The sequence below is a fragment of the Brassica napus genome, unplaced genomic scaffold (genome assembly GCF_020379485.1).
Source record: "Brassica napus cultivar Da-Ae unplaced genomic scaffold, Da-Ae ScsIHWf_1388;HRSCAF=1968, whole genome shotgun sequence".
Taxonomy (NCBI): Eukaryota; Viridiplantae; Streptophyta; class Magnoliopsida; order Brassicales; family Brassicaceae; genus Brassica; species Brassica napus.
The window spans coordinates 107,427-132,431 of record NW_026014805.1 but is presented as its reverse complement, the minus strand read 5'-3'; the positions used below and the strand labels follow the sequence as shown (position 1 = coordinate 132,431).

The window sequence follows — 25,005 nt, the reverse complement described above, 5'->3', positions numbered from 1 at the left end:
GCGTTGCCATTGGGGGAATTGTATCGAACACTTTGTGTGCATTTACCCGTTTGGGATAAATAATTCGAAACTAGTGTGAAGCTTCGAACGATCGTCATGCTTCTATCACGTGAGAGGCACGTGACAAGGCGGGGGGGGGAGGAAGAACATTTTGAGCGTTGCCAATTGGGGAATTGTATCGAACACTTTGTGGGATAAATAGACCAAAACTAGTGTGAAGTTTCGGACAATGTTCGTCTTCATGACTGTGATGAACAAAGTGTGTATACGCAAACACTAAATCAAGCAGCGTGAGTCTATTAAAGGTGGTGGAGAAAAGCCTAATCTTCAAAAATTGAAAGATACGGGGCAAAGAAATAATATTTTGAAACATTTGGGGACCAAAAAATAATGTTTAAAAGTTTTATTAACCTTTCATTATATACCACAAACTAGAATATTACTGATTTTTAGCCTATTTTATCCATAGACTTTACAAGTATTATCTTAAACCAGCTACATTGTTGGTTATATTATTTTATTATGTCATTAGTTGCAGGTTAAGGAGTTTGGTGTTTCTTGAGAAAATCAAGTTGCCCATGGCTAACAACTTGATTCTAGATTATACTTCTAATTAGGTTGCATCAACATATCCCATATCTATACACTTGTTAGGCCATCATGGATCAGGCAGCTCTTCATAAAACAAAATCTCTGGCCGAACCTTCCTTTCTCCACAGAATCTGACCACATTCTTCCAGTTGTTGCCAACAACCTATGCAATTACAGATGTTTACAACGTCTGTATCTAACTTCACAATTCTACTCAAGGAAGCGAAAATTATCTTACCTCTCCTGCTAAAGACTCACGTCTGAGATTGACCCACCGGCTCTTTTCATAAGCCATGCATATGTGTTCTCTTTCTTCTTCACCATATCCAACCTGCATTCACATCCCATATATATACTGAGCATGTAACAGAGAGATACATAAGAAAGAAATAGAACAAGCATTTGTGACTCTGTTTCAGTTTTTTTTTTTTTTGAATTCTTACCATAGACACAAGCCGGTAGTTAGTGTTTTGTTCTAAGCCTTTGTACAGCCTGCTGATATCTATCTCCCACTCTAGAGCCTTTGTTGTTTCAAAATTTTCCTTTTCTGTTTCACTCTTCTCCCATTCTAATACTAATGTTGCAAACCCCACATAACACCAACGTTATTTAATCATAAGCATAGTAAATGAAACGGACGCATAAGATCACATTCATGGTTCTCAAAACTTACCGATTATGAAGATAGATGGGCATCTACTTATAACATGATGAACAAAGTTTGTCGTTCCACAGCCTCCAGATTTAATGTCGCATAACATTTTGTATTCCATGCGCATCACCTTAAGAATATCCACAAACTTCATATTCCGAAAAGTACACTGCATATAGATAAGCATATAACATCATTTTACGGCACGTAACAGTTTATCTAGGAAAGATATACGAAATAAATGAAACATACCTTCAAGTCTCGGATTGAATCTGCAGCCATAACAATTCCATAAGAACTTTGCTCTGGATAATTTGGCATCCTTCTGCATTTTCTACAATGCATTCTTTCATTTTCCTCCAATGTAAAAAGGCGTGTCACCAAGCTTTCTCTTTCTAAATTTGTCCAGCGATGCCAAGACTCAAGGATGGTTACAAGTACCTCAGCAGCACCACTTGACTGAAAAATACATTACTTTTAGTTAAGCATAAAAAAACAATATGATGCTTAGAAGCTTATATTATTCACACGAACCATGGACTTAGCTTCTTCTAGGGAAGCAAGTAAGTCTCTCAAGATGAAACTGTAGACTCCCTCAGTTTTTATTTCCCCTGACACAACAGCACTAAATAAATTTTGTAGCTCACAAGGAACTTGTTCTTCCAGGTTGCCGTGAAATGGTTGCTTATTGTACTTTATATCTTCTTTAAGAACGTTTATGTTCATGAGGGCCTGCAATTTCAATTTATCAAAGAGAATAAGAAGGTCTTTACATATGGAACGAACATGGTCTTTTTTGTTTGGTAACTGCTTTACCTTTACCGTCATGTCAAGAGCTGAATTATATCTAGCTGCACCTTCTCCAAGTGCTGACTCCAAGTTTCCTGACACTGAATCTTTTCCAGGCATGCGCAAATGAAAGAAATAAGAATTATGCATCCCAATACAACACATTCAAATTATATTCGTCAATTGAGAAGCTCTTTTACCACCTGAATGTCAGCGTTGGATGAAATTTCCAATCGTCCCTTTTCACTTGCAATAGTATCTTAAAGGTTGACAGAAGGTGTGCTGGACATGTACGAACACGTTTTGCTCAGAGGAAACCCGGAAACAATTCATCAAACACGCAATAAAGACTCATGAGGTGCTTACCGTTCAACATTCTTATCAACGGGACTAGACATGCTCGTTGAAGTTCTCTGTTACGCCATGAAGACCATTCATTCTTACAAACCATTTACTGAAAAGTAAGGGAAGCAAATAGTGAATTTAAAACTTCAAAGACCTTAATGCTTTTAGTTTTTTTCGTCTTTTTTCTCTGTGACTTCTCCTCTTTGAGTGGCTTCTTCTCCTCGTTCACTAAAATATCAGCTTCTACTGCATCTAACTTGACTTTTGATTCCATACTTACAATTTCATTCTACATGAGAAAAGACATGAAAGGATATAAGAAACAGTTCAAATACCAAATCAGACGGAAAATGAAACCAAAGTTTCAAACCAACCAACCAGCAAGAAAGGTTTCAGCAGCTGAAGCGTGTAAGAGCGGTTGTCAAAAACAGAAAGCCGTATGAGTTTGTCTAACAATCTAATCCTTGAATTATCAATTAGCAGAACCTGCAAGGCATGAAGATAATTTTAGATGAACAGTATTATATTATTCTGCTGTTAATGAATACTATACTCATGAACGAACCTTTTGGGTAATCACTGATTTCAGAAGTTTTATGGACTTCAATACTATATCATTGCTTGAGTAACTTGATTTCCTTGAGTAACTTACTCCGCTCTTCAACCGCAGCTAAAGGCCATTCGTTGGACCACCCCTTCTTCCTAGACTTAGATGTAAAAGCCTTCACGTACGCGAGCTGAGTTTTGATCATTCCAACAGCAGCAACTGCATCCACTGGTTCCCACACCCCAACCAGTATCTTATAAGCCCAGGTCTTCCCTATCCTCTTGACCATATCCTTTTCCGAATGAGGTTTAAAATCAGCAGCATGCTCTTGTTCACCTTCATAAGCTTTGCAATGCTCACCTTCATAAAATCCCTTTTGATCTTAACATCCAAACCAACCCAAAACGACTTCAATCCTCTAACCCTATCCTCACACGGGTCTAGACTTTTCTTTGACTCCCAAACTCTCAGCTCGCAGTGTCTCACTTGGTGTGATCGCCGTCAGCGTAGCGTATAACCTTTCGGCAGAGCTTCTTTACCTCGACATCATCCAATTCCATTTCTACAAGATTCTTGCGGGCTTTCTTGACTCTCAAGTTATCTTATTTCTTCAGAGAGAGAGAAACGGCGGGAAATGAAAAAGGAATGTAGTAACAGCAAACGTGGTCAAGAGGCTGGCTTTTATCACGTGAGCGCCACGTGACATTGTTTTGTGTTGGGATATTTAAAAAAAAAAACATACACCAGAAGGGGGAATTTTGTCGAACACCTCGTGTGCGTTTCCCGTTTGGAATAAACAATTATATAAATAAATACGAAACTTGTGTGAAATCTTCGAATTTAGCATGAAAAGATTCGTAGAAAATGTTTCAGCCATTGAAAACGAAAACACAAGAGATTCGATCAAAGAAATTTTCAAATAAGGATTTGTTTATAGATGATATGTACTAATCTATATATTTGAAAGATACTGGGGGCAAAAATAATTATTTGAAACGTTGGGGACTACACCCGAATAACCACATTAAAGTAGTGGGCTAAGATTAAAATCATGGGGGCCCAATTTAAATTCCGACGTTTCTTAAAGGTTTGTTACTCTCTCTCTTGACATCATTGTTGCATTTTGTTATCGACATGACACGTTGTATGTTGTTTTAAGAAATACTAGATTTTGATGGATATATTTTTTATTTTATATTTTTTTAGAAATTTAATTTTTTATAATTGTGTGTTTTATTAATATTTTTGTTTTTCTTTGTATAATATGTTTCTTATATGACTAATAAGAGGTTTTAATAATTATATTAAAATAATTGTACCACACTTATATCAATAGATCTTGATGCTTTTTTAATATAATAGATTAAAATAAAATATTTATCTTATAACTCATTTGGTATTAAAATCATTTTTATGCTTTAAAATGTTTTGATACAGTTTGTTAAATTTACTTATATAATTTGATCTTGTTATTTAAATTGGAATTAATATTTATAAATATATAATATCAATAGTGAATATAATATGATTGTTCAGCTATAGTTGTTAGAAAGTTGAGTAAAATCCAAAAGTTGATTCTAATATTAAAAGGTTGTCTAGAGTTTTTTAGTATGATAGAAAGAAGTGGGTTCCTATTAATTTGGAATCAAAGAAGTGGTTATAAAATATGTATAAGATAGTTATTGTTGGACTAAACTTCAATCAATTGGTCATGATCCTGATTTAATAGTATTTATCATTTAATAGCTTTTATTTTCAAAAATTACCACAAATGGAGAAAAATTCCTAAAATAACTTTTAATAAAATGTAAAAAAGATAAATATTTATATATTTAAATTTAAGACAATTCTCTCAAATAGCTCTTTTTAAGTTTTTGTCACCAAAATAGCTTTCAAAAAAATTAAAATGACCAAAATAGCTATTTTATTTTAAAATTTTTAATATTTAGTTTTTATTTTTAAATATTTGAGCACATCCCAAAACCCAACCTCTAAACTCTAAATCCTAAGTCTTAGATTAGTTAAACCTAAGAATATAAATATATATTTACCCTTCAATAAAATTTCTTTTGGTCATTTTCTTTTTAGGGAGTCTACTTTTATGAAAATAAATTAAAAATGCTTTTTAAGAGAATTTCTCTTAAATTTATGGTTTAGTATTTAAAGGGTGAAATTAAATTTAGAGTTTAATATGTATAAGGTAATTAAGTATTGAGTTTACTGATTTATAAATGTTATTTTGAAGATTTTTTTAAGTACTATTTTCGTAATAAAAATTTTTAAATATATTTGCTAGGTTTATCCCTTTTTGTTTGCTTAAAAAAAATAACATTATATGTATGCTATGTTGCAGAGGTACGACAACTTATTCGAACGCAATGCAAAAGAGGAAGCTTTTATCTCCGGTCAAAGGTTCTTATTAGAGCTAAATAATGCTTAGAGGCTGCTTACCACAAGAAACCGGAAGGAATCACAACCAGCGCTTGAACAAACTATAACAATGTAGTAAACAAATATGTGTCAAGTGTCGTGATGTCTCTAAACCAGTTTTGGGCCTAGAAGTTTTTAAAAATTGAATGGAGAGATGTTGTACGGCCGCAAAGATTGAAATCAGTAACAAGGTTGGTGAGGCCGGCGGTTCGCACCGGCACCGACTCACCCGCCCCTTGTTAAAAAGTCTTAACCAATTTTTATTTTTATTATATTGACTTTTCCCACTTCTTAGGTATGCTCGTTGAATTCTAGTCTGTCGACTTGAGATTTTCAAAGTGTCTATTTCATTTATTACCAACCAAAATCGGACGCAGATAAGACATTTGGTGTTTTGTCTTGTTAATTCTTTTGTATTATTCATTAGACAACTTGTGATAAAGTAGACAATTCAAAGTACTTGGTACAAAGTATCACATCAGAAATTGAAAAATATTTTAATTGATATTCTATCAGTTTCAAATTAGATATTATTTTTCATACAAATTAAAAACAAGTTTAACGTTTGATTTCATTCTTATTTACTGTTAAAATTTCATAACATTTATTATTTTTAAAAAGTTTAATTAGAAGTAAAAGTGATAAAACTAATAAAAATTGAATTAAATTCATAAATTAACACTTATTTTATAATGAAAAAATTATTTTACAATGATACTTAATTTAAACAAAAAAATATATATAAAAGATTAATAAATCCACATATTACTAATTGTTTTTAGGTTAAAAACTCACTTAACTTACTATGGTACCAGAGACATATCAGTGCAATTTAACCGATCGTCGATTTATGTCCAAATATTCTGAAAACTAAAATAATATATTAAATAGATAAATTAATTTATTTATTACCAATTGATTTTATACTGGAGCCGTATTTTATTTAATATTTTTATTTCATTACTTCTATTTTGGTTAAAAGATTCAAACACATGTCACTGTATATTTTTTAACTTTATATGGATAGTCAATTTGATAGAGTTCCACTAGTGAATCAAGTGGTGTAAGACTTCGAAGTCCAGCTCAAGTGGATTTCATCATCAGATATTTCGTTGAGGGACGAGACCGTCCAGCAAAGTTGTGACGGTGCCTATCACGCGTCTTAAGCCGATCATCGATCGTGAAAACTAATACAACCGAAAAAAATAAAAGACAATTCTTTTTAGTAGTTTGGAGTTTGCATGATGTTGAAGTTCACATGCATGTATTGTTGGGTGCCGAATCTTGTAATTCACACGACAGATTAGTCGTTGATTTTGAAAAACTATTTCATGTCAACTCGTCATAATGGTATTTTTTGCACTTAACTTTGTTATTTTATGGTAATAATAACAGATAACTAAAACGAGGTTTAAGCTTGGTTGTACATACGTTAAATGGAACTATGGAACAGACATATATAATTTATGTAAGAAAAAATTTAGCAGATCAGATGAGATTTTATACCACCTCATGAGCTCAGTAGCTTGTGTTTGCATTTGTAGGACGATAAAATGAACTAGATTTGGTATGCGTTTCATGTAATATGCAATTTATTATGCGTTGAGATTGAACTGCCGATCTGGTGTTCTGTCAGGACCAAAAGTGTTGTAGATAAGGGAACTAGTTATATTCTATGAAATAAAAGTTACACTTTCAAGAATCTTTAACCAACAAAAATAAGAGTGCAAAACATGAAAAACATTTAAGAATCATAACATCTCTTCATGGCAAGTAACACAACTTAACCTCTTATATATCATTTCAATAACCCGAATGTGGAGAGGAAGAAGAATCTCCAAACCGCCAAAATCTAGCATAATCTTGCTCTTCTTGTTGCCTAGAAGAGCCACCAGAAGACGAAGAAGTCGTTGCAGCAGTAGTAATAGTTGATAAACTATGATCATGAGACATTGAAACACCGTTACCGTTACCGCTACCATAACCACCACCCAAATTAAAACTTAGCATATCCCTATTACTCCCATCTTGATAATACTGGTTATAGTATGGTATATTTTGCGTCTCACTTTGATTTGAGGAGTAACAAGTAGAGTTTGATAGTTGATTGTTTATAATATTGCTTCCTAGCTGAACCCTTTCAGGGAAGTTGAGTTTGGCTTTGCTTCCTTTGAACTTAAGAGCTGCTTCATCATAAGCTAAGGCTGCGGACTCAGCTGTTTCAAATGTCCCTAGCCACACACGTGCTGCCTTTTGCGGATCTCGAATCTCAGCTGCCCATTTTCCCCATGGCCTTTGCCTTACCCCTCTATAATGTCTCGTCCTCAAGTTCCCTTAATATCAATCACAAATATTAATATTGCATAGTAAATATATATGCATAGTGTATGTGTTTAGATGTATACAATCACCTATTGGTGCTGACTAATTGAAACATTTACTAATATGGTCATGCTATAACTGCATCTCCAACAAACTATATCCAAATTAGTCAAATTACATTTGATAATACCATAATTTTAGTTACAAGCTTTCTCTCCTATAAAAGTTTGAGATTTACAGCTGCTAGCTATGAAATTTTCACAAAAATTCCAAATAATTTAACATAGACATGAGATCTATATATCTACCTTGATCTTGATGAGTAGGAGCAACTGTTTGACTAGGGTCTTGTGGATTATACACAGAAGGACTATCGTGAGAGCTGCCTTGACCGATTACTTGAGACAAAGCGGAGACCATAACACGCATGTCGTGTTTAGATCGAGCCGAGTAGACAGGGAATAAGTTCTCATCTTCCTCGGTTCCGTCATTTTCCTCGCCTCCAAAGGGCATATTCCCATTGTATCGAGGATCCATTTTGCTAGATTTGATTTAAAGTCCGATAGAGGATTCAGAGTTTAGGGTTGTTCTTTGGACATCAAGAACAAGAAGGCGATGAGGAGAAGAAATTAGGTTGAAGTGAATCAAGAGAGAGTAAAGGCTTTTTGGAGTGTGCAATATTCTGAGTTTTTTTTTATAGAGGAAGGTTGTCTACGTGTGAACATATGACCTTCAGCAATATACGTTTAAGTTTGGCTTTCTCTTTTGTCTTTAATTATATATGTTTAATGTACTTAGTGTTATTATTGTATAGCTAGTAATAGAAAACATGTTTCATTTGCATGTACGATTAGTACGGATCAATATATTGGGGCCTCGAAATGACGAAATGTATAATATGAGAATGTTTGTTAAACATTTCCTAATACGGAAAGTGCATATGTATTTTAAATATCAGACGAAAGGGATAATACTACACGAGATGGAGAATAAAATAAAGAAGAGGGGAAGATGCATGCATGTTCACGTTTTGTATGATTATTTTATCTTTGTAAAAGTGTTAAGAACATCTGCATCAATGAAATTCTTCTTTGAGTTCATCTTCTCTCCTAAAGTTCATCACTGTAGCGCAGATCCTATGTATCGTGGTGACTTACAATTAGTCTAATTTTTTTTTTTTAAATAGGATAGGTGGCGATAGAGCTTTAGGGCATCTCCAACCCCACTCTATTTTTCACTCTAAAATAGAGTTTAGAGTAAAAATGCTCCAATGATACTCTATTTTCCACTCTATAATAGAGTAAAAAATGGGTTTACTCTATATATAGAGTAAGTTGTTTTTTGTTTGTTCATCACTCTATTTTCCACTCTAAAATAGAGTACCATTGGAGTATATCACAACTCTATTATAGAGTTACTCTATTTTAGAGTAAAAAATAGAGTGAACCATTGGAGATGGTCTTAGGAGAGAAGGGTTCATGTGATTGAGTTATTTTATTATTTTTTTTTTTGATTTCTGTGTGAACTCTCCCCATAAACCCTCAATAGGGGTGCTTTAACACACTCATGGACTTGAGGAAAAGATATATTATTATTTTTTTAATATTACTATAAAAATAAAAAAGAACTCGTGCTCGCAAGGATATAGTTGAAAGTTTAATGTTAACCGACAATTTATTTTTCGCCAAATATCGACATACATTCTCTAAAAAGATGAAGATGTTTTTTTTAGGTTTATATGTTTCTTTTGTGGATGGAACGCGATAAGACAAAAAAAATGGCAATATGAGTTTGCGTACGTGTGAAGTGAATCTAATTTTTAATTAGGGGTTTGACTATAAGTTTGCAACACAAAAGAAGTTTTAAAAACTCCGAATCCAATAAATGTGTACACACTCCTATCGACATACACAAAATGGCACCTTTAAGTTTGGCAGCAGTGCAGATTTTTTAGTGAAAAAATAACATTTTGACAAGATCTTGTATTAATTTATATATATATTGTTAATTTTCTTAGCAAAAAAATAATATATATTGTTAATTTAATTAATTATTAACCTAAAACTAATTGGTGATAAATGAATTGGTATCCATCCTATCTAAAATGTTTTTAGAAACAATGCTATGACAAATTCATATGGGTAATTCTCTCAAATAGGTTTTTTAAAAGTTTTTGTCATAAAAATAACATTCAAGTAAGAAAATAACCAAAATAGTTTTTTTTTAATTTTTTTTAAATTTTTAATATTTATTTTTATCTTTTAAAATTTGAAACCCTATCCCGAAAACCTTACCCCTTAACTTTAAATCTTAAGTCTAGACTAATTAACCCTACGATAAAAATGTATTTTTACTTTTTAATAAAAATTATTTTGGTCGTTTTCTTCATTGATGGCTATTTTTGTGAAGATAAACTAAAAAAGACTATGCTAGGAAATTTCTCAATTCATATCAAGACATGACTGGTTCAAACGCAGCGGCTGCGGTTGTGGGAGTTTGCGGATGCGGATGATTGCAGTTTCTAGCGGGGTTTAAGAGATTTGTATGACTGGTTCGGCAGTTAAAAATTGGTGCGTTTACAGAATACTTATGACTGGTTAACTACCAAATGCTGCAACGGCTAAATAATATATTAACAATATTTACATTTTATATAATTATAAAAATATCAAAAATCATAATATTATAATAAATATAAAAATTATATTTAGAAAGTTATAGTTTTAAATTTTTAAAAATTATAAAAAGTATTTTTATTTTAAAATTTTATAATATTAATTAATATATAATAGATGTATTTTAGTATTTTTATAATTCATATTTAAAATTTTATTAAATATTTTTATTTTTGTATTTATATTGTTTAAAAAAAAATGTATCATCCCGCAACCACAAACTCTAGCTGGAACAATTTTTGAATTTTTGAGGTTTAGAACGTTTTGAAGCGGTTTAGAGCGGTTTAAGTGATTGTTGCAAAATGTTAACAACCGCTACTAACCACAAAATTTGCGTTTGCGGATGGTAGCGGGGAAACCAGTCATACCCTCCTGATATGTTAATATCTAAAATGGTTTGCTAGTAAACAATGAAAACAACGTTAAAATCAATCAAGAAAATCGCAAGCCGGTCTGAAGTTTTTGTCCTATAAACCGTAATTAAAAATCGTAAAATCAGGCTTTCATACTTAATCATATTTAAATTACCACGTAAATAAGAGGATATTTCCGAATAAATCTTAATTCTAAATAAGCTGTATGATGAACAAAAAGCTACACTGTTACATTGTATCATTCTTTTAGTTGATGGTGTGTGGGGGTTTGTGTACACGTTTCAGCTTTCGAATGGAAATTTTTGTATATGTTATGAGACTGCCTATCTCTATATATTGTTGTATAAAAAAGTTCCATATTTGAATAACTATTGACAAAAAAGGTCAACAGCTAAGTAAGTTGACAGGTAAAAAGAGCAATGCGTCACGTGGGATAATAGTGTAAGACTTGTAAATGCAATCCAGCCACTTTGACTCGCAAAGATGTGTCTTTGAGCATTGTGTCTGTGTGTAGGTGTTAGGTTCAACTACCACTTCCCTAACTGACGGTTAATGTAATGTTTATGATCAAATTTATAACAATTAAAGCATTTTACTGTTGAATATCTTTAATCAAAGTCTCACTGTACCTCCATTAATAAACTTACTAGGATAAGACCCGCGCCTTGCGCGGGATTAAGTTATTATTTTTATTATATTTTGGAAAATGAAACAATAGTTTGGCTTCATTTGGATTATGGGTGTTCAATCCGGATATCGGGTTGGTTTCGGTTCGGTACGATTTTTTCAGTATTTGGTTAGTAAAATATAACTACTATTCTAAATCCATATTTACTTTGACTTTAGTCTTTCACATACTTTTGAAAGATTTCAACTGGACGACTAAATTGATCAGCCAATTTTGTTGCTTTAAATCATTAGTGTTTATATATATATATATTATTTAGTTTGAATATTTATTAAATAAAAATTTATATGCGTTATATTTTATGATCATTTGTAACTTATTATAACAAAAAATAATCTATTGATCACAAAATTTTCAGAGTGAGAATATTCAAATTTCTAATAATATATAGACGTTTTGAAAAATTCAAATATAACATATAAGAAAAAATATAAATGTTTTTATTATATATTTAATGTGATTTTTTAATATCTTTCAATAATATAAAATAAAAAAAAAGAACTAATGATACCAAAATTGTTATCAAATATTTATTATTCATAATAATTAATTTTCATATATACGTTAATCATATTATGTCATTTCGTAGCTTCTAATTAAGGAAAGTGCAAAAATTTTTTTGGTAGATTATTTATCAATTCGATAGTTAGTTTAATAAAAAATATAATGTAAGTCAAGATGGACCAACCTATTTTTCTAAGAATAGTATATTTTATATAGTCATTTATTAAATGAGAATTTATAATCATACAGTTCTATGATCATTAATATCATTTTATAACTGAATATTTAAATCATCGATAACAAAATTTTTAATGTGAAATCTTTAATAAGTTTATAATTTAAAAATGTTTTTGAAAATTCATTGAAAGTTTTAATATTAAAATATTTATGTAATCTTATGGTATATAATATAATCTATATATATATAAATATATATGTTTTATTATTAAATGATATTTTTTACTCATATGGTTTTAAAATAATGTGTATCTTCTTATAATATTAAATAAAAGTTCATATTAATACAATTTTATGATCATTTGTAACTTATTATGACAAAAAAAATAATCTATTGATCACAAAATTTTCAGAGTGGGGATTTTCAAATTTCTAATAATATATAGACGTTTTGAAAAATTCAAAATATAACATATAAGAAAAATTATAAATGTTTTTATTATATATTTAATGTGATTTTTAAATATATTTTAATAATATAAAATTAAAAAAGAACTAAGATACAAAAATTGTTATCAAATATTTATTATTCATTATAGTTAATTTTCAGATATACGTTAATCATATTAGGTAATTTCGTAGCTTTTATTTAAGGAAAGTGCAAAACATTTTTTGGTACGTTATTTATCAATTCGATAGTTAGTTTAATAAAAAGTGTAATATAAGTTAAGATGGACCAACATATTTTTCTAGGAATAGTATATTTTGTATAGTTATTTATTAAATAAGAATTTATAATCATACGGTTCTATGATCGTTCATATCGTTTTATAACAAAATATTTAAATCATCGATAACAAAATTTTCAATCTGAAATCTTTAATAAGTTTATAATTTATAAATGTTCTTGAAAATTCATTGAAAGTTTTAATATTAAAATATTTATGTAATCTTATGGTATATAGTGTTTAATATATATATATATATATATATTTATTTTATTATTAAATGATATTTTTTACTCATATGGTTTTAAAATCATGTGTATCTTCTTATAATAAAAATGTTAAACCATTGATCATTAACTTTTAACATAATAATTTTAATAGTTTTAGTCATTTATTGTCGTTTTTAAAAATTCAAAATATAACATATACGAAAAAATCTAAATTTTATTTTTATAGCTAATTTGATTGTTTAATTTATTTTAATAATATAAAATTAAAAAAAAATGATGGAGGAGATATACATTGTTATCAAATCCTTATTATTAAACTCATTAATTGTCATATATATATTAGTCATTTATGGTAATTCCGTAGGTTTTATTTAAGGAAAGAAAATATCATATCATATCATTATATCATATAGTTTGACCAACTTATGTATCTAACAACATATAAAAATCGAATGTGGACCTACTTATTTTTCAATTGAATGTAATTGACTACCTAATTGATTGCCACCTATGCATTGGGGCCTCTTTTAATTAATACAAAATTGAAGTTACATCTTTTCAAATGTTCCTCAATTAATATATAAGGGATGACCTTTTAGACAATAGTCTTCGTATGTGTGAAAACGTAAAGCAGTGTACTAAGACACCTGACCATTTTACTCTAAACCCAAATTCGAGCCTGACCAAAAACGGAAACCGAATTAACAAAATACTTGATCGGGTTTTGTATTCAACAAATTTGGATACAAAAACCCGATCGGATATATCCGAAACCCGATGCACTACAAAGCATCTGAACATATATATACAGTAACTTAAACCTACATATCTCATGATCTCATCCTCCATTCACTGTATAACCAAAGTCATGCAGGCGGTTTTGATTCTCAATATTTATGATTTCAAAGCTAATCCGAAAGATATAATTCAAAAAAATCAAACTAGACACCAGAAAAAGCTTACTAGTTACTACAAAGAAAGATGCACACATGAGATGTTTTACCAGTTGCTTCATCCGAAACTTTTTACATCCAATATTCCGAAAAGAAAAAGAAACACATAAACATGAAATAGAAAAAAAAGCCAATGTAAGTATATATGACTATGTACACTTCTTTGGCAAAACATTTACACATACGATCCATCATTCACGGAGGACCTGGCTTCATGTTACGGATTCTCATATACGTCAAAAACTGTGAAGGTAGTTCTGCAAGAAGCGCTTGTACTACAGAGATCTCTCCATCTGCAACAAAACACAACACAACACACTCATTTAAAACCAACCACTTCAAGAACTAACACGGTTAAATTTCAAGAATCAAATAAAAACTCACGTTGCACATCTCGTAATGCCACAAACTGAACGATATCTCGTGAAGCTAATCGCCCTGTCGAGCTCTCCAACCTGTCTCCTCTATCAGCATCTAGTATCTAAAACACCCCACCAAACACACAAACACAAAGTTTACACAAAAAGATCATATATATAGCTGTAAGAATCTTTAAGTATCTTTTTGTACCTCCATCTCTTTAAAATCAGCTCCTCCAACTCCTACAATGAGGATTGATAACGGCAAATCAGATGCACTGACTAAGGCATCTTTTGTTTCTTGAAGATCTGTTATAACACCATCCTGAAACAATGTTTGATTTTTGTTATGTTTATGCTATTGGATGTTTTTTTTTATATTATGTATACTCACTGTGATGATTAGTAAGACGTAGTATCTCCGTGAGCCTTGAGCTAGAGACTGGCTAGCTGTCATAGCAGCGGAGTTTATCACCGGACCAAAGAGGGTAGGACCTGCCAAAGAGACGTTGAAGAGCGCACTTGTGTATGAAGTCAGGATTCCTTGAATCCCATCCACCTGGGAGAGACATAGATAAAGAAAAAAAATGATATGTGAATCCAAAAACATCAAAGCGGGTTTGGTTGGTTCTGAATTATTCAGTTAGTTCGGTTCAACATAAATCTTACGGAATTATAAATTTTGGTTCGATATTTGGTTATTTCAGTTTTTGAAAATCCTACCGAAGTTTAGATTTTGCTAACTTTTTGGATAAATTCGGTTAATTTTGGTTTGAAATTTAGTTAGTTCGGTGTATAAACCTTTTCTTCTAAAGAAAAAACCGAAGTAACCGAATGCCGAACCGAACCAAAAACCGATTTAAAAAAAACTACAAAATTGAACCAAACTAACTGAAATTTTGGTTCGGTTCGGTTCGATTCGGTTCAAAATCTCAGGCCTAGTTCTGATACTAAAGAGACGCACATTGAGTTTGTTTTACCTCACAGTATGAACTGCTACCGTTGAGGTTAAAGCAATGTGAAACTGGACCATCTATTGGACGAGCTCCAAATCCCCAGGCAGGGAAGCGTTTATCCGAGTCATAAAACTGCAACACTTCTCCCAGTTCCACTATAGCCTAAGTTAAAAAAAAAAAAAGAGACATGATCAGTTTTTAGTCAGTCACTGCTTAATTAGTAAAATGGAATAACACTGAATCCTCACTCTCTGGTAGGCATTTAAATGTCCTGAAGGATCAACGTAGTGTAGAGAATCAGGGAGGCGTGGATTGCCATTTGAAGCTGAAAGGATAATAGAAAAGTTTAGTTAGCAAAACTAACAGCAACATTACATATTTCACTCAAAATTTTAAAAGATCTACCTGTGAAATCGATTGCTACCATGAAGCTTAGTTCAAACCCGGAAGCCAAGTATTCAAGGAATGTGTGCTGGACAGTCTCTGTGAACTTCTCCACAAAAAGCTGGCTCTTTAATACCTAGAGTAAAGAGAAAAGTAAATCAGATAACTTACATGAGAAGGCAATAACAAGTACTAATAGTTCAATACCTTGTTTTGTCCAGCACCTGTAGGCAGAGATAAATTGATTCCTTGGCCAGCTAAATGGAGTTTCTCCAAGTCTGCAAGCGATTTTTGAACTTTTCTGTTCACACAAAGTAGACAAGTAACCATGTCAGCTAACAGCTTCTCTAATAAGTCATGAGATAGACTGAGATCTAAGGTTACCCGATCAGACTGTGTTTGCCATTGGAATTGAAGTCTGAGCACTCTATTATCAGTGGACTGTCCTGTATGATTATAAAAGAACATTTTAAGACATCTTTTTGCATCTCAGATAGAGAAACATACTTTCATGTTCGTTCATTACAGACTCATGTACCTTACTACCGACTTGTTGAACACTTAGGAAGAGTGGTTTCCAAATAGGGTTAAGATTGTTCTTCAGGACTTCGGTTTTTGACACTGGGATTGGAGTTCCGTGCTCCACAATCTTTGATACCACCAAAAAGGGATCCTAAAGATGAGCAACAAGAGAAATAAAAAGAGTTATATTTATGTTTTTAAAAGTAAAAAAAAAGCAGAGATAATGAATCCACACAAAACTTACACTTTTTGAGAAAAGATCTTTAGATTCCAAACTCGAACACCTGAATACAATCTCTGTTGTAATCTTAGAAGCAAGGCACTCCTCAGCATGGATGATAAGCTTTCCATGGTGAGGCTGAGACTGTGCAGCAAAGCCTTCTTTACGCTTTAGCTCTAATGTTATAGTCCTAGTTGATTTTGTGACTATCTGCGTGGTTGAAAGAGTAAATATAAGCTAATCTCCTCTCTCTTAAAAGCAAACAAAGTCCACATATATTGCATTCAAGCAGTTGATGATACCTCAGACAATGCACATGTTGCCTCACCGAGAAACTGCTGATCATCAAGCTTAAGCATCTGAAAAAAAAAAGTAAAATCTTCAGTAGGTGCATGTTGAGAAACAAGCATGTGGGTGCTGGTGCCCACATTTAAAGAGACAACACATGCTTATATACACATGCTAGAGTTAAATTAACTTTTGATATGAGAGTACTTGGGAATCAAAATGAAACTATAGGAATAAGAGTAGCAGGTTACCTCCTCTCTTGAGTTTTGATATTGAGTGTCAACATCATACAGACGAAACCTGAGTAATACAACAACCAACAAGAACAAGTTCATATACTTTCAGGTAAAGAAGGTATTTAAAATAACTCTTTCCTCAGTTACATATGAGATCAGAAGCTTACAACAATGTCTGCACAGTCTCGAAATGATAAGCGAGTGTAAACTTCTTAATCCATTTCGGAGCTAAAGAGTTCAAAACAACTTCAGTACGGAACACTTCGGAGAGTGTCTCATCTTTTTCCTTCTTATAGACAACCACCATTGGATCGCTCTGCAATTAAAAAGGTCACAACTTTCAGAAGAATGTAGGTTTTCAAGTTAAACAAAAGATCCGATTTTGAAATGAAAACAAACCTTGGAGAGCACGTCACGGTCTCGCAAATTTGTAGCAGAAAAAGATAACTGCCAGAAAAAAAATAATTATCAAACAAAAACATAAACCCTCAGATAACAAAAAAAAAGGAGATAAAGTGATGAAAAAGGGAACCTCGATCTGAGAGAAGAGACCGTTGTAACCACGAGACTTGAGATAGTAATCAACGGCGTCGTTTGTAGTGGCGAGAGCGGAGGAGGAGGAAGCAGTTCCACTAACGCTGGCTGTAGCACCAGGTCCCGAGGAGACATCTTCGGAGAAGCAGTTACCCATTTAGAGAGATAAAGTCTAATTATTACCGGAGAAAGAAACGGCTGTGTTGATTGATGATCCAGAACTTAACCTGATTCGAACAAAAAGAGAAGATTTTTTTTTAGGACAAAGGAAGAAGTAGAAGGAGAAGAAGATTCAGAGGGGGTGGTAATAAATGGGACCCACTTGTCCAGCTAGACTTTTCTATTGGATTGACTGGTGGCTCTGTACCCCTTTTTATAGGCGTTTTGAAAAAAATAAAAATTAAACCGAGTTTTTTTAATTTAATTTTATTTTGACTTTATTCACGAAATATCCAAGAAACTTTCATCGGTTTTCTTAGAAAATTCTTTGTTAAGAAAATCTTTTATTACGCGTCTTAGTCAATTTATATTGATGGGAAATACTACTTTTAGCCGGTAAATTAAAATACTTTCTCCGTTCCGAAAAATCTAAAATAATTTAGAATAAAAAAATTATTTTACAATAAATCACTTTTTTTTTTACATTTTAATGCACCATTTAATAGTAAACGGCAACTTCAGAAAACATAATTGTTTTATTAAAATTTTATTGGTTAAAAATTGCGTAAAATTCAAATGGCTAATTAAAAAAATCATTAATAATTAAAATTTAATAGGTGTGGAAATTCTGCATTTGTTGAGAGAGCATATAGTTATTAGAGTGTTTTTTTTTCTGTCAACGTTATTAGAGTGTTTATAACATTAATTAAAACGTAAAGTTTTTGTTTTAAAATGGATTAGTTTAGAAGCTGCCAATGCCATGGCCCATGTTATTAGGTTTTGATAGCTAAGATCTGATTTCCATAATATGATAGTTAAATAGTAGTAGTTGATATAACGATGCTTCTTTACTCACCTGTTGGCAATACAATATTGTTTCAAACATTCGTTTTTTTTTTCAAAAAGAAACATATTGTTGTCTTTTACCAATCGAATCAATTGTTAATTATGACTTCTGAGTACTTTTTTTTTTGGTAAAAGACTTTTGAGTACTTATCATAGGCTGGTCAATAAACATATTAAGCAGAACAACTGATTTCCATCTAAAATATGTTATATAATAATAAAAATTGTTGTTAATATTTGGGTCAATAATTTTATAGATAAAAACTTTTTATAATTTTTCTCTTTATTTTTCTCTTTTTACTAACTGGATATAGCGATTACAATATCACAGAAATATTAGAGAAAATTTCAGACTACAGTAAAGATGTTCCTTTGGAGAAATATTCAGACCACAAGCTGTTATTAGTGGCGTGTAACTATTTAGAAAAATACGACAAACTGCCATTAAGGTGAAGGTATGAGGAAATAGTGATGGACTTTCACGTGAGAATATTTAACACATTTTCATTATTATCTTGGAGAGACCGTCATAATTTAGTATGATTTTACCGGTCGTAAAGTATACTCAATTCAGAAATTTTGAAGAAACAATTCCATGAGAATATATGTATACTAGGTTAAGACCCGCGCCTTGCGCGGAATGAGCATTATATATAAAAATTATTTTATATATTATATGTTTATAATATATTATGAAATAATAAATATATATTGAATAATTAAAAAGTCATTATCTACCACTTATATAATTAAATTGGTGCGAACATATAAATAAATTTTATAAATCGAAAAAATATTTTTTCTATTTGATATGATATATAATTAAATTTAAATGATACTAACATATATATAGTATATTTTAATATTAATATTTATTAGATGATGCTTTTTGTTCATATTTTTTTTATCATTTGTATCTATTATAACAAAAAGTCTAAATTAGTGATAACAAAATTTTCACTATGGGATTAATGATTTAAGTAATTTATAATATTTTAAAAAATTTAGTTGTCAATATTTTTTCAATTTTTTTTATCAAAAAAATGTTCAAAGTAAATTTCAAAATTAAGATATTTATGTATTTTTATATGGCATATAGTTTAATTTAAAATGATACATATATTTATATATCTTTTATTTTTGATACTTATTAAATGAGACTTTCAACTTATATTATTTTTTAATTATTTGAATCATGTCATACAAAAAGTTTTAAATCATAGATCACAAAATTTGAATGTGAAACTTTTGACAGTTTTAGTAATTTATACTCGTTTTTAAGAATTCAAAATATAATATATAAATAATTTTTTTAATTTTTATTATATGGTTACTATGATTGTTTAATTTATTTTAATAGCTTAAAATTAAACAAATATAATTATAATACACACTTATTTTTATCAAATCTTTATTATTCAAAATCATTAATTGTCATATATACTTTAGCCACATTAGGCAATTTCGTAATCTTATTTAAGGAAATAATAAAGCACATTAATAATGTATTTATTGTAGTTTAATAAAAAGCTTATTATATATTTTGATGGACCAACATATTTCTCTAAAGATTCTAAGAATCATTCTAGTGATGACATGTGGCTACAAAAAATGTTGCAATGCTTCTCAAATAATATATAGGGGATATATTGTTTTTTAAATTGTCACGTTATTTCGAGACAATTTAAAGAGGCGGATATGAATTTGCCCATTTTGCCAATTTGCATTTAAAGTACCCCATTCTTACAATTATAATTTAGAGTTACCCATTTTACTAAATTTCAGTTTTTATTTAATTTCTAATATTGTTTGTCAAAATTTAACATTATGATCCGTGACACAACCACCACCATCCACAAAGCTGTTGTAAACTGACAGGACCATTGCCACACAAAAAAAAAAGTAAGAAAGGCAGGACCAGAACCTAAGCGAACTCAGTAGCTAACAAAGGTAAATACAAAAGACGAAGAAAGAGAGCTCGAGTGAAGTTTTTTTATTTTAATTGGAGAAATAAAGACGAAAGGAAAAAGCTTCTTTAAAATTTTTTTTTTTTAAAAAAGAGGAGAAGACAAACAGATAAAACCCAAAGAAAATGTGAATTGCAATGCAAATGCTCAATCATATACATAGTGGGAGACTTGCGACCCCAGAGAAAACTTAAAACCAAAGTAAAGTCTTTTGTCTACCAATATGGCTTATGCCAGTTCATCTTTTAGAGTTAATAATCATTCTTAATATTGTGTTTAGAGTTGACCATTGTAGGTTATATACTTAATAGCAGATCCCAAGTATTAAACACAAACATACTAGAATATAAATGTTTTAGGACAGCTTGTAATAAAAAGAGTTCTAATATGGTTTTATTCGTTTCATATCCCCATCGTAATTGCATTTCAAATTGCACTTCTGAATAGGGATTTGAATAAGTTTTGATGATTTAGAGAAAATAAAAACCTTAATCTGTTATAGCCTTTTTTTTAACATAAGAGGAAACGAGCTGGAGACTCTACCTTTTATGTCTTTGTTCCATTCTTTCCAGTGAGTGCACTAGATCACATCCATGCTTCTCCACCACGCTCACAAGTTTTCCAGATCCTGCAAAGCTAACGCAAAGAGGTTTTCAGCATCATCATCCACATCAAATTGTTTTTCACCTGAATCGAAACCATGTTTTAGTACGTACACGAGAGAGCTAACAGAGTCCTCTCTGTCAAGACAGTTTTTAAGATGTTTGATTATAGGTTGTGGTTGTATCCGCTGTGTGATGGTAGTAAGACTGATTCACCGCATTCCAGTCTCCTGTTGCAGCATATGCCTGGCTTGCAGCATTCCAATCAGTTGTCCTGGGAGCCCCTGGCACAGAACCTTGCGCCACAGCTTGTTGACTGTATGCACCAGCTTGAGCACTGTATTGAGGCGTGTATCCAACAGCCTGGGCACCATATTGCGTTGTGTATCCAACAGCTTGACCATACGGTTGTTGAGCGTACCCAGCTGCTGCATCTTGGGGTTGCTGAGCGTATCCAGTTGTTGCAGCATAGGGTTGCTGAGCGTATCCAGTTGCTGCAGCATGGGGTTGCTGACCGTATCCAGTTGCTACATCTTGGAGTTGTTGAGCGTATCCAGTTGCTGCATCATAGGATTGCTGAGCGTATCCAGTTGTTGCAGCATGGGGTTGTTGAGCGTATCCAGCAGCTGCATCTTGGGGTTGCTGAGCGTATCCAGTTGTTGCACCATGGGGTTGCTGAGCGTATCCAGTTGAAGCAGCATGGTTTTGCTGAGCGTACGCAGTTGCTGCAGAATAGGGTTGATGAGCGTACGCAGTTTCATGGGGTTGTTGAGTATATCCAGGTCCACCAGCATAGAGTTGACTATGTTGCTGTGGTGGATAACTAACTGCTCCAGCATATGATTCTGTACTTTCTCCCACACTCCCAGGCTGTGAATGAGTGGTGGTATAGTTACCAGTTACCGTTTGAGGTTTGTATGCGTAATCATTTGCTACTTGTGGGACTTCACCATGAGCCGGTGTAGGATAGCCCGCTGTTGCAGCATTAACTGCCTGCATGGACGCAGTGGTATTTGGAACTGTAGATGCTTCTGGGTGATAATAAGTCCCAGCAAGGTTCTCATGCTGCTGACTAGCTTCCCTTTCGTTTTGTGATGCTGAAGCATAGAGCTCGCTTCTATAAACACTCCCGTTAGCTGCAGACGCAGACAAGTGCTCATTCCCAGGTAATGTCGAAAGGTAATACTTCTTATCAGAATAAGGTGCAGCAAATTGATCCTTCTCCGATGGTGCTTCCGGATGATATTCATTTTCCGAGGACAAGGGCTCTGGTGCACTTCCATATCTGTCACAGCAAAAAAAAAGCATTAATGATTACACATTCCCATATAGGTAACTACAAAGCCAGAAAACAGAAACAAGATAAAGGAGTCTAATAAGACTAGTAGAGTTGTATCGTCCGTAATATTTATCATAATTTATAATAGCATTAAAAATGAGTCTAGTATAGTTCTCAGTTTGATCAGGTCCAAATTAGCAGTCAGAACGAAATAGGAAGACAAACCATTAAGTTATGGACTAAAGAACTACTCAAAAACCACTACAACCATAGTTACCTCCGGATATTAGATAAAATGGTAAGGTATTTGAGCTGAGGGTCTTGTATAGATGAGCGTGAAGGGTCTCCTATCAACCGTTGCTGCTGACTTTCTGCAGGAGAATAAGGCTGATCCAAGTTTGAGAGATATCCTCTTTCTCTCCCTGGGGTTGTGTAGCCGCCATCTTGTCTGGAGTAACTATGATTAAGCAGATGTGAGCGAGCAGACAAAGGATCTAAAACTGACGAAGCTTTCTTAAGTTGTGTAGCGGCAATGAACCGTTCCTCGAAAGATAGCTCCCTGGATGATGCTGAGGCTCCAGAAGCGAACCTATGAGGTAATGCATCCAGTTGTGGAGCAGCAAATGAACGAAACAATGATAACAAAGACATCACCTACAAATCCAAGATCATTTTAAATTCAGCAACATTGTAACGCCAATACAATACGAAAGTCTCACTTCTAAAGATGTGTTATAAATATCAATTTTCTATAAGTTCGGTTCGCCTAGTCAGCAAATCAGACCTAAACAAAACAATTCTTTCAGAACGATTCTTCAAAAAAATCAGTCCAACACATCAAAAAAATCGGTATAGGCTCCCGCGCTAATCAATAATCTCATATAAAGCACCTAACCAGCACCTAGCGATTTCTTGAACATTGGTAAATAACAAGGAAGAATGTAACAATTTTTTTCAAAACGATTCTTCAAAAATCAGTCTTTAACACACTAAAAAAATCGGTCTAGGCTCCCGCGCTAATCAATAATCTCATATAAAGCTCCTAACCACCACCTAGCGATTTCTTGATCATTGGTAAATAACAAGGAAGAATGTAACAATTTTTTCAAAACGATTAAAAAAAAAATCGGTCTAGACGCCCGTCTAATCAATAATCTCATACAACTAATTCTTGAACATTGGTAAAATAACAAGGAAGAGTAGTGTATTAACTTGGTGAGGAGCAAGCTCTTGATTAAACTTTCCCCCTTTGTAATTCTCATAGATAGCAGACTTAAAAGTACTCTCCGGCAGAGGATAACAATTCTCAACAATCCTAAACCCAACCTGCCAAGATTAAGATTAAAAAAAGATTAATCTCAAAAACACAAAACAAAACCTTTTGTATTCAAAATCCTCACCTGAGCAGGATACATCTTATCAAAAGCATCAGGCTCAATATCCATCTTCCCACCAACACTAGCCTCATACACACCATAGAGTAGCCTCTTCTCAAAGTCGTACAGAAACAGCTTCATCCCCGGTTTGATCCGCTCGACAACTCCTTTCCCACCTCTCGGGATCCCGAAGACTCGGTAACGGAAGCAATCCGGTTTGGTTCTGCCGTTACACATGAAGATGTAGCCAGGGAGGTGCTGTTCAACAACGGATGAGTTGCCGTAGAGAGCCACGAGAGAAGCTCTGTTGGTTTGTTCACCGTCTGAGAAGTCCATCTCCGCCTCCATAGTCTCTGCCATTGTTTGTGTGTAACTTTAGGGATTTGAGAGATTGATGTGGGATCGAATCTTGATAATTGACGTACCGGAGGAAGAGGGATGAGGGATTTGGGAAGCCCTAGGGAGGAGAAATTGAATTGGGATCAGGATGCTCGAGGATCTGATAAGTGCGAATCTGTAGAAGGTTTGTTCATGAAAGATGATGACTTTCGTTCAATAACTGAAAGAAAGGAAGCTCGCGTGGGTGATTATGGAAGATGAGTGGGCCGAGACCTAATGGGCCTTTATAGATTAATATAGGCCTCCTATTTAACTAACGGATCCATCAGATTGCTCGAAATTTGACCAGGGTAGAAAAACAGGAACCGAGGAACCGAACCGAAATACCGGAAACCGGAACTAGACTGAAACCTTCAAATATCCGAACGATTCTTAGATTTTTATATTCAAAATAACCGAACCGAGAACTGAACGGATAACCGAATAAATAAAAATATTAATTATATATACATATAACATAACTATATATATAATTTAAAAATCTGTTAAAACTATCCAAAAATAGTTGAAGATATCTAAATTATTATAAAGTATCTGAACTACCCAAAAATATCTGAAACTATCCAGATAGTTTTATCTGAAATATCCAAAGTAATCTGAAATATCCAAATATCCAAAATAATCGAAATATCCAGATATCCAAACTTCTTATTTTAATCATCCTTAATTATTTGATATTTTACCTTAAATAACCGATATTTTATCTGAATTACCAAAACTATCCGAATCCGAACCGGAACCAAATAAACTGATTTTTTCCGGATATTTTCCGGTTCCTAGTTTTACTATCCAAACTGAACCGAACTCAAAAAAACTATCCGAACCGAACTGAACTGAACTGAAAGTAGATTAAACCTTATATCCTAACTATCC

The 25,005-nt window shown here is 32.5% G+C and overlaps 3 protein-coding genes and 1 pseudogene across 7 annotated transcripts; all 4 read right to left on the bottom strand.

The window, feature by feature from the left end:
• Positions 1-388: 388 nt before the first annotated feature.
• Positions 389-3,425, bottom strand: LOC106382755 (annotated as a pseudogene).
• A 3,581-nt stretch (positions 3,426-7,006) lies between these two features.
• LOC125597216 (ethylene-responsive transcription factor ERF114-like) lies at positions 7,007-8,491 on the bottom strand. Its single transcript, XM_048771983.1, has 2 exons — positions 7,985-8,491; positions 7,007-7,687 (listed from the first exon to the last, which is right to left on the bottom strand). Exons 1-2 carry the CDS (start codon positions 8,211-8,213, stop codon positions 7,158-7,160), a joined length of 759 nt encoding a protein of 252 aa, XP_048627940.1. The 5' UTR covers positions 8,214-8,491; the 3' UTR covers positions 7,007-7,157.
• A 5,503-nt stretch (positions 8,492-13,994) lies between these two features.
• LOC125575601 (protein BONZAI 1-like) lies at positions 13,995-17,731 on the bottom strand. Its single transcript, XM_048771996.1, has 16 exons — positions 17,503-17,731; positions 17,370-17,417; positions 17,138-17,286; positions 16,986-17,034; positions 16,749-16,805; positions 16,471-16,656; positions 16,243-16,377; positions 16,089-16,150; positions 15,912-16,005; positions 15,726-15,840; positions 15,569-15,645; positions 15,345-15,482; positions 14,759-14,923; positions 14,576-14,689; positions 14,390-14,486; positions 13,995-14,298 (listed from the first exon to the last, which is right to left on the bottom strand). The coding sequence occupies exons 1-16, from the start codon at positions 17,659-17,661 to the stop codon at positions 14,201-14,203; spliced, it is 1,743 nt and encodes a 580-aa protein (XP_048627953.1). The 5' UTR covers positions 17,662-17,731; the 3' UTR covers positions 13,995-14,200.
• LOC106382756 (paternally-expressed gene 3 protein) lies at positions 17,545-24,314 on the bottom strand. Of its 5 annotated transcripts, none has more exons than XR_007331571.1 (6): positions 23,758-24,307; positions 23,570-23,683; positions 22,635-23,011; positions 21,193-22,363; positions 21,020-21,112; positions 17,545-17,731 (listed from the first exon to the last, which is right to left on the bottom strand). XR_007331571.1 is itself a non-coding variant. In XM_013822814.3 (6 exons), exons 2-5 carry the CDS (start codon positions 24,079-24,081, stop codon positions 21,232-21,234), a joined length of 1,947 nt encoding a protein of 648 aa, XP_013678268.2. In that variant the 5' UTR covers positions 24,082-24,086; positions 24,159-24,314; the 3' UTR covers positions 20,799-21,104; positions 21,193-21,231. The 5 variants fall into 5 exon arrangements, 3 of the variants coding, with proteins under 3 accessions (XP_013678268.2, XP_013678267.2, XP_013678266.2); XR_007331570.1 differs by having other exon boundaries at positions 21,020-21,104; XM_013822814.3 differs by lacking the exon at positions 17,545-17,731 and having other exon boundaries at positions 20,799-21,104; positions 23,758-24,086; positions 24,159-24,314.
• Positions 24,315-25,005: the final 691 nt, after the last annotated feature.

What these genes read in the sequence shown, in the direction of transcription:
- LOC125597216 (XM_048771983.1), bottom strand. Translation starts at nt 8,213, where the DNA reads ATGGATCCTCGATACAATGGGAATATGCCCTTTGGAGGCGAGGAAAAT. An exon ending in TCCTACTCATCAAGATCAAG is followed by an intron (nt 7,688 to 7,984) that starts GTAGATATATAG and finishes ATTGATATTAAG; the next exon opens with GGAACTTGAGGACGAGACAT.
- LOC125575601 (XM_048771996.1), bottom strand. Translation starts at nt 17,661, where the DNA reads ATGGGTAACTGCTTCTCCGAAGATGTCTCCTCGGGACCTGGTGCTACA. An exon ending in CAACATGTGCATTGTCTGAG is followed by an intron (nt 16,657 to 16,748) that starts GTATCATCAACT and finishes TCAACCACGCAG; the next exon opens with ATAGTCACAAAATCAACTAG. An exon ending in CTGATTTTAAAGAGATGGAG is followed by an intron (nt 14,487 to 14,575) that starts GTACAAAAAGAT and finishes GGGGTGTTTTAG; the next exon opens with ATACTAGATGCTGATAGAGG.
- LOC106382756 (XM_013822813.3), bottom strand. Translation starts at nt 24,093, where the DNA reads ATGGCAGAGACTATGGAGGCGGAGATGGACTTCTCAGACGGTGAACAA. An exon ending in ATAAGATGTATCCTGCTCAG is followed by an intron (nt 23,684 to 23,757) that starts GTGAGGATTTTG and finishes TAATCTTGGCAG; the next exon opens with GTTGGGTTTAGGATTGTTGA. An exon ending in ATTTTATCTAATATCCGGAG is followed by an intron (nt 22,364 to 22,634) that starts GTAACTATGGTT and finishes TTGCTGTGACAG; the next exon opens with ATATGGAAGTGCACCAGAGC.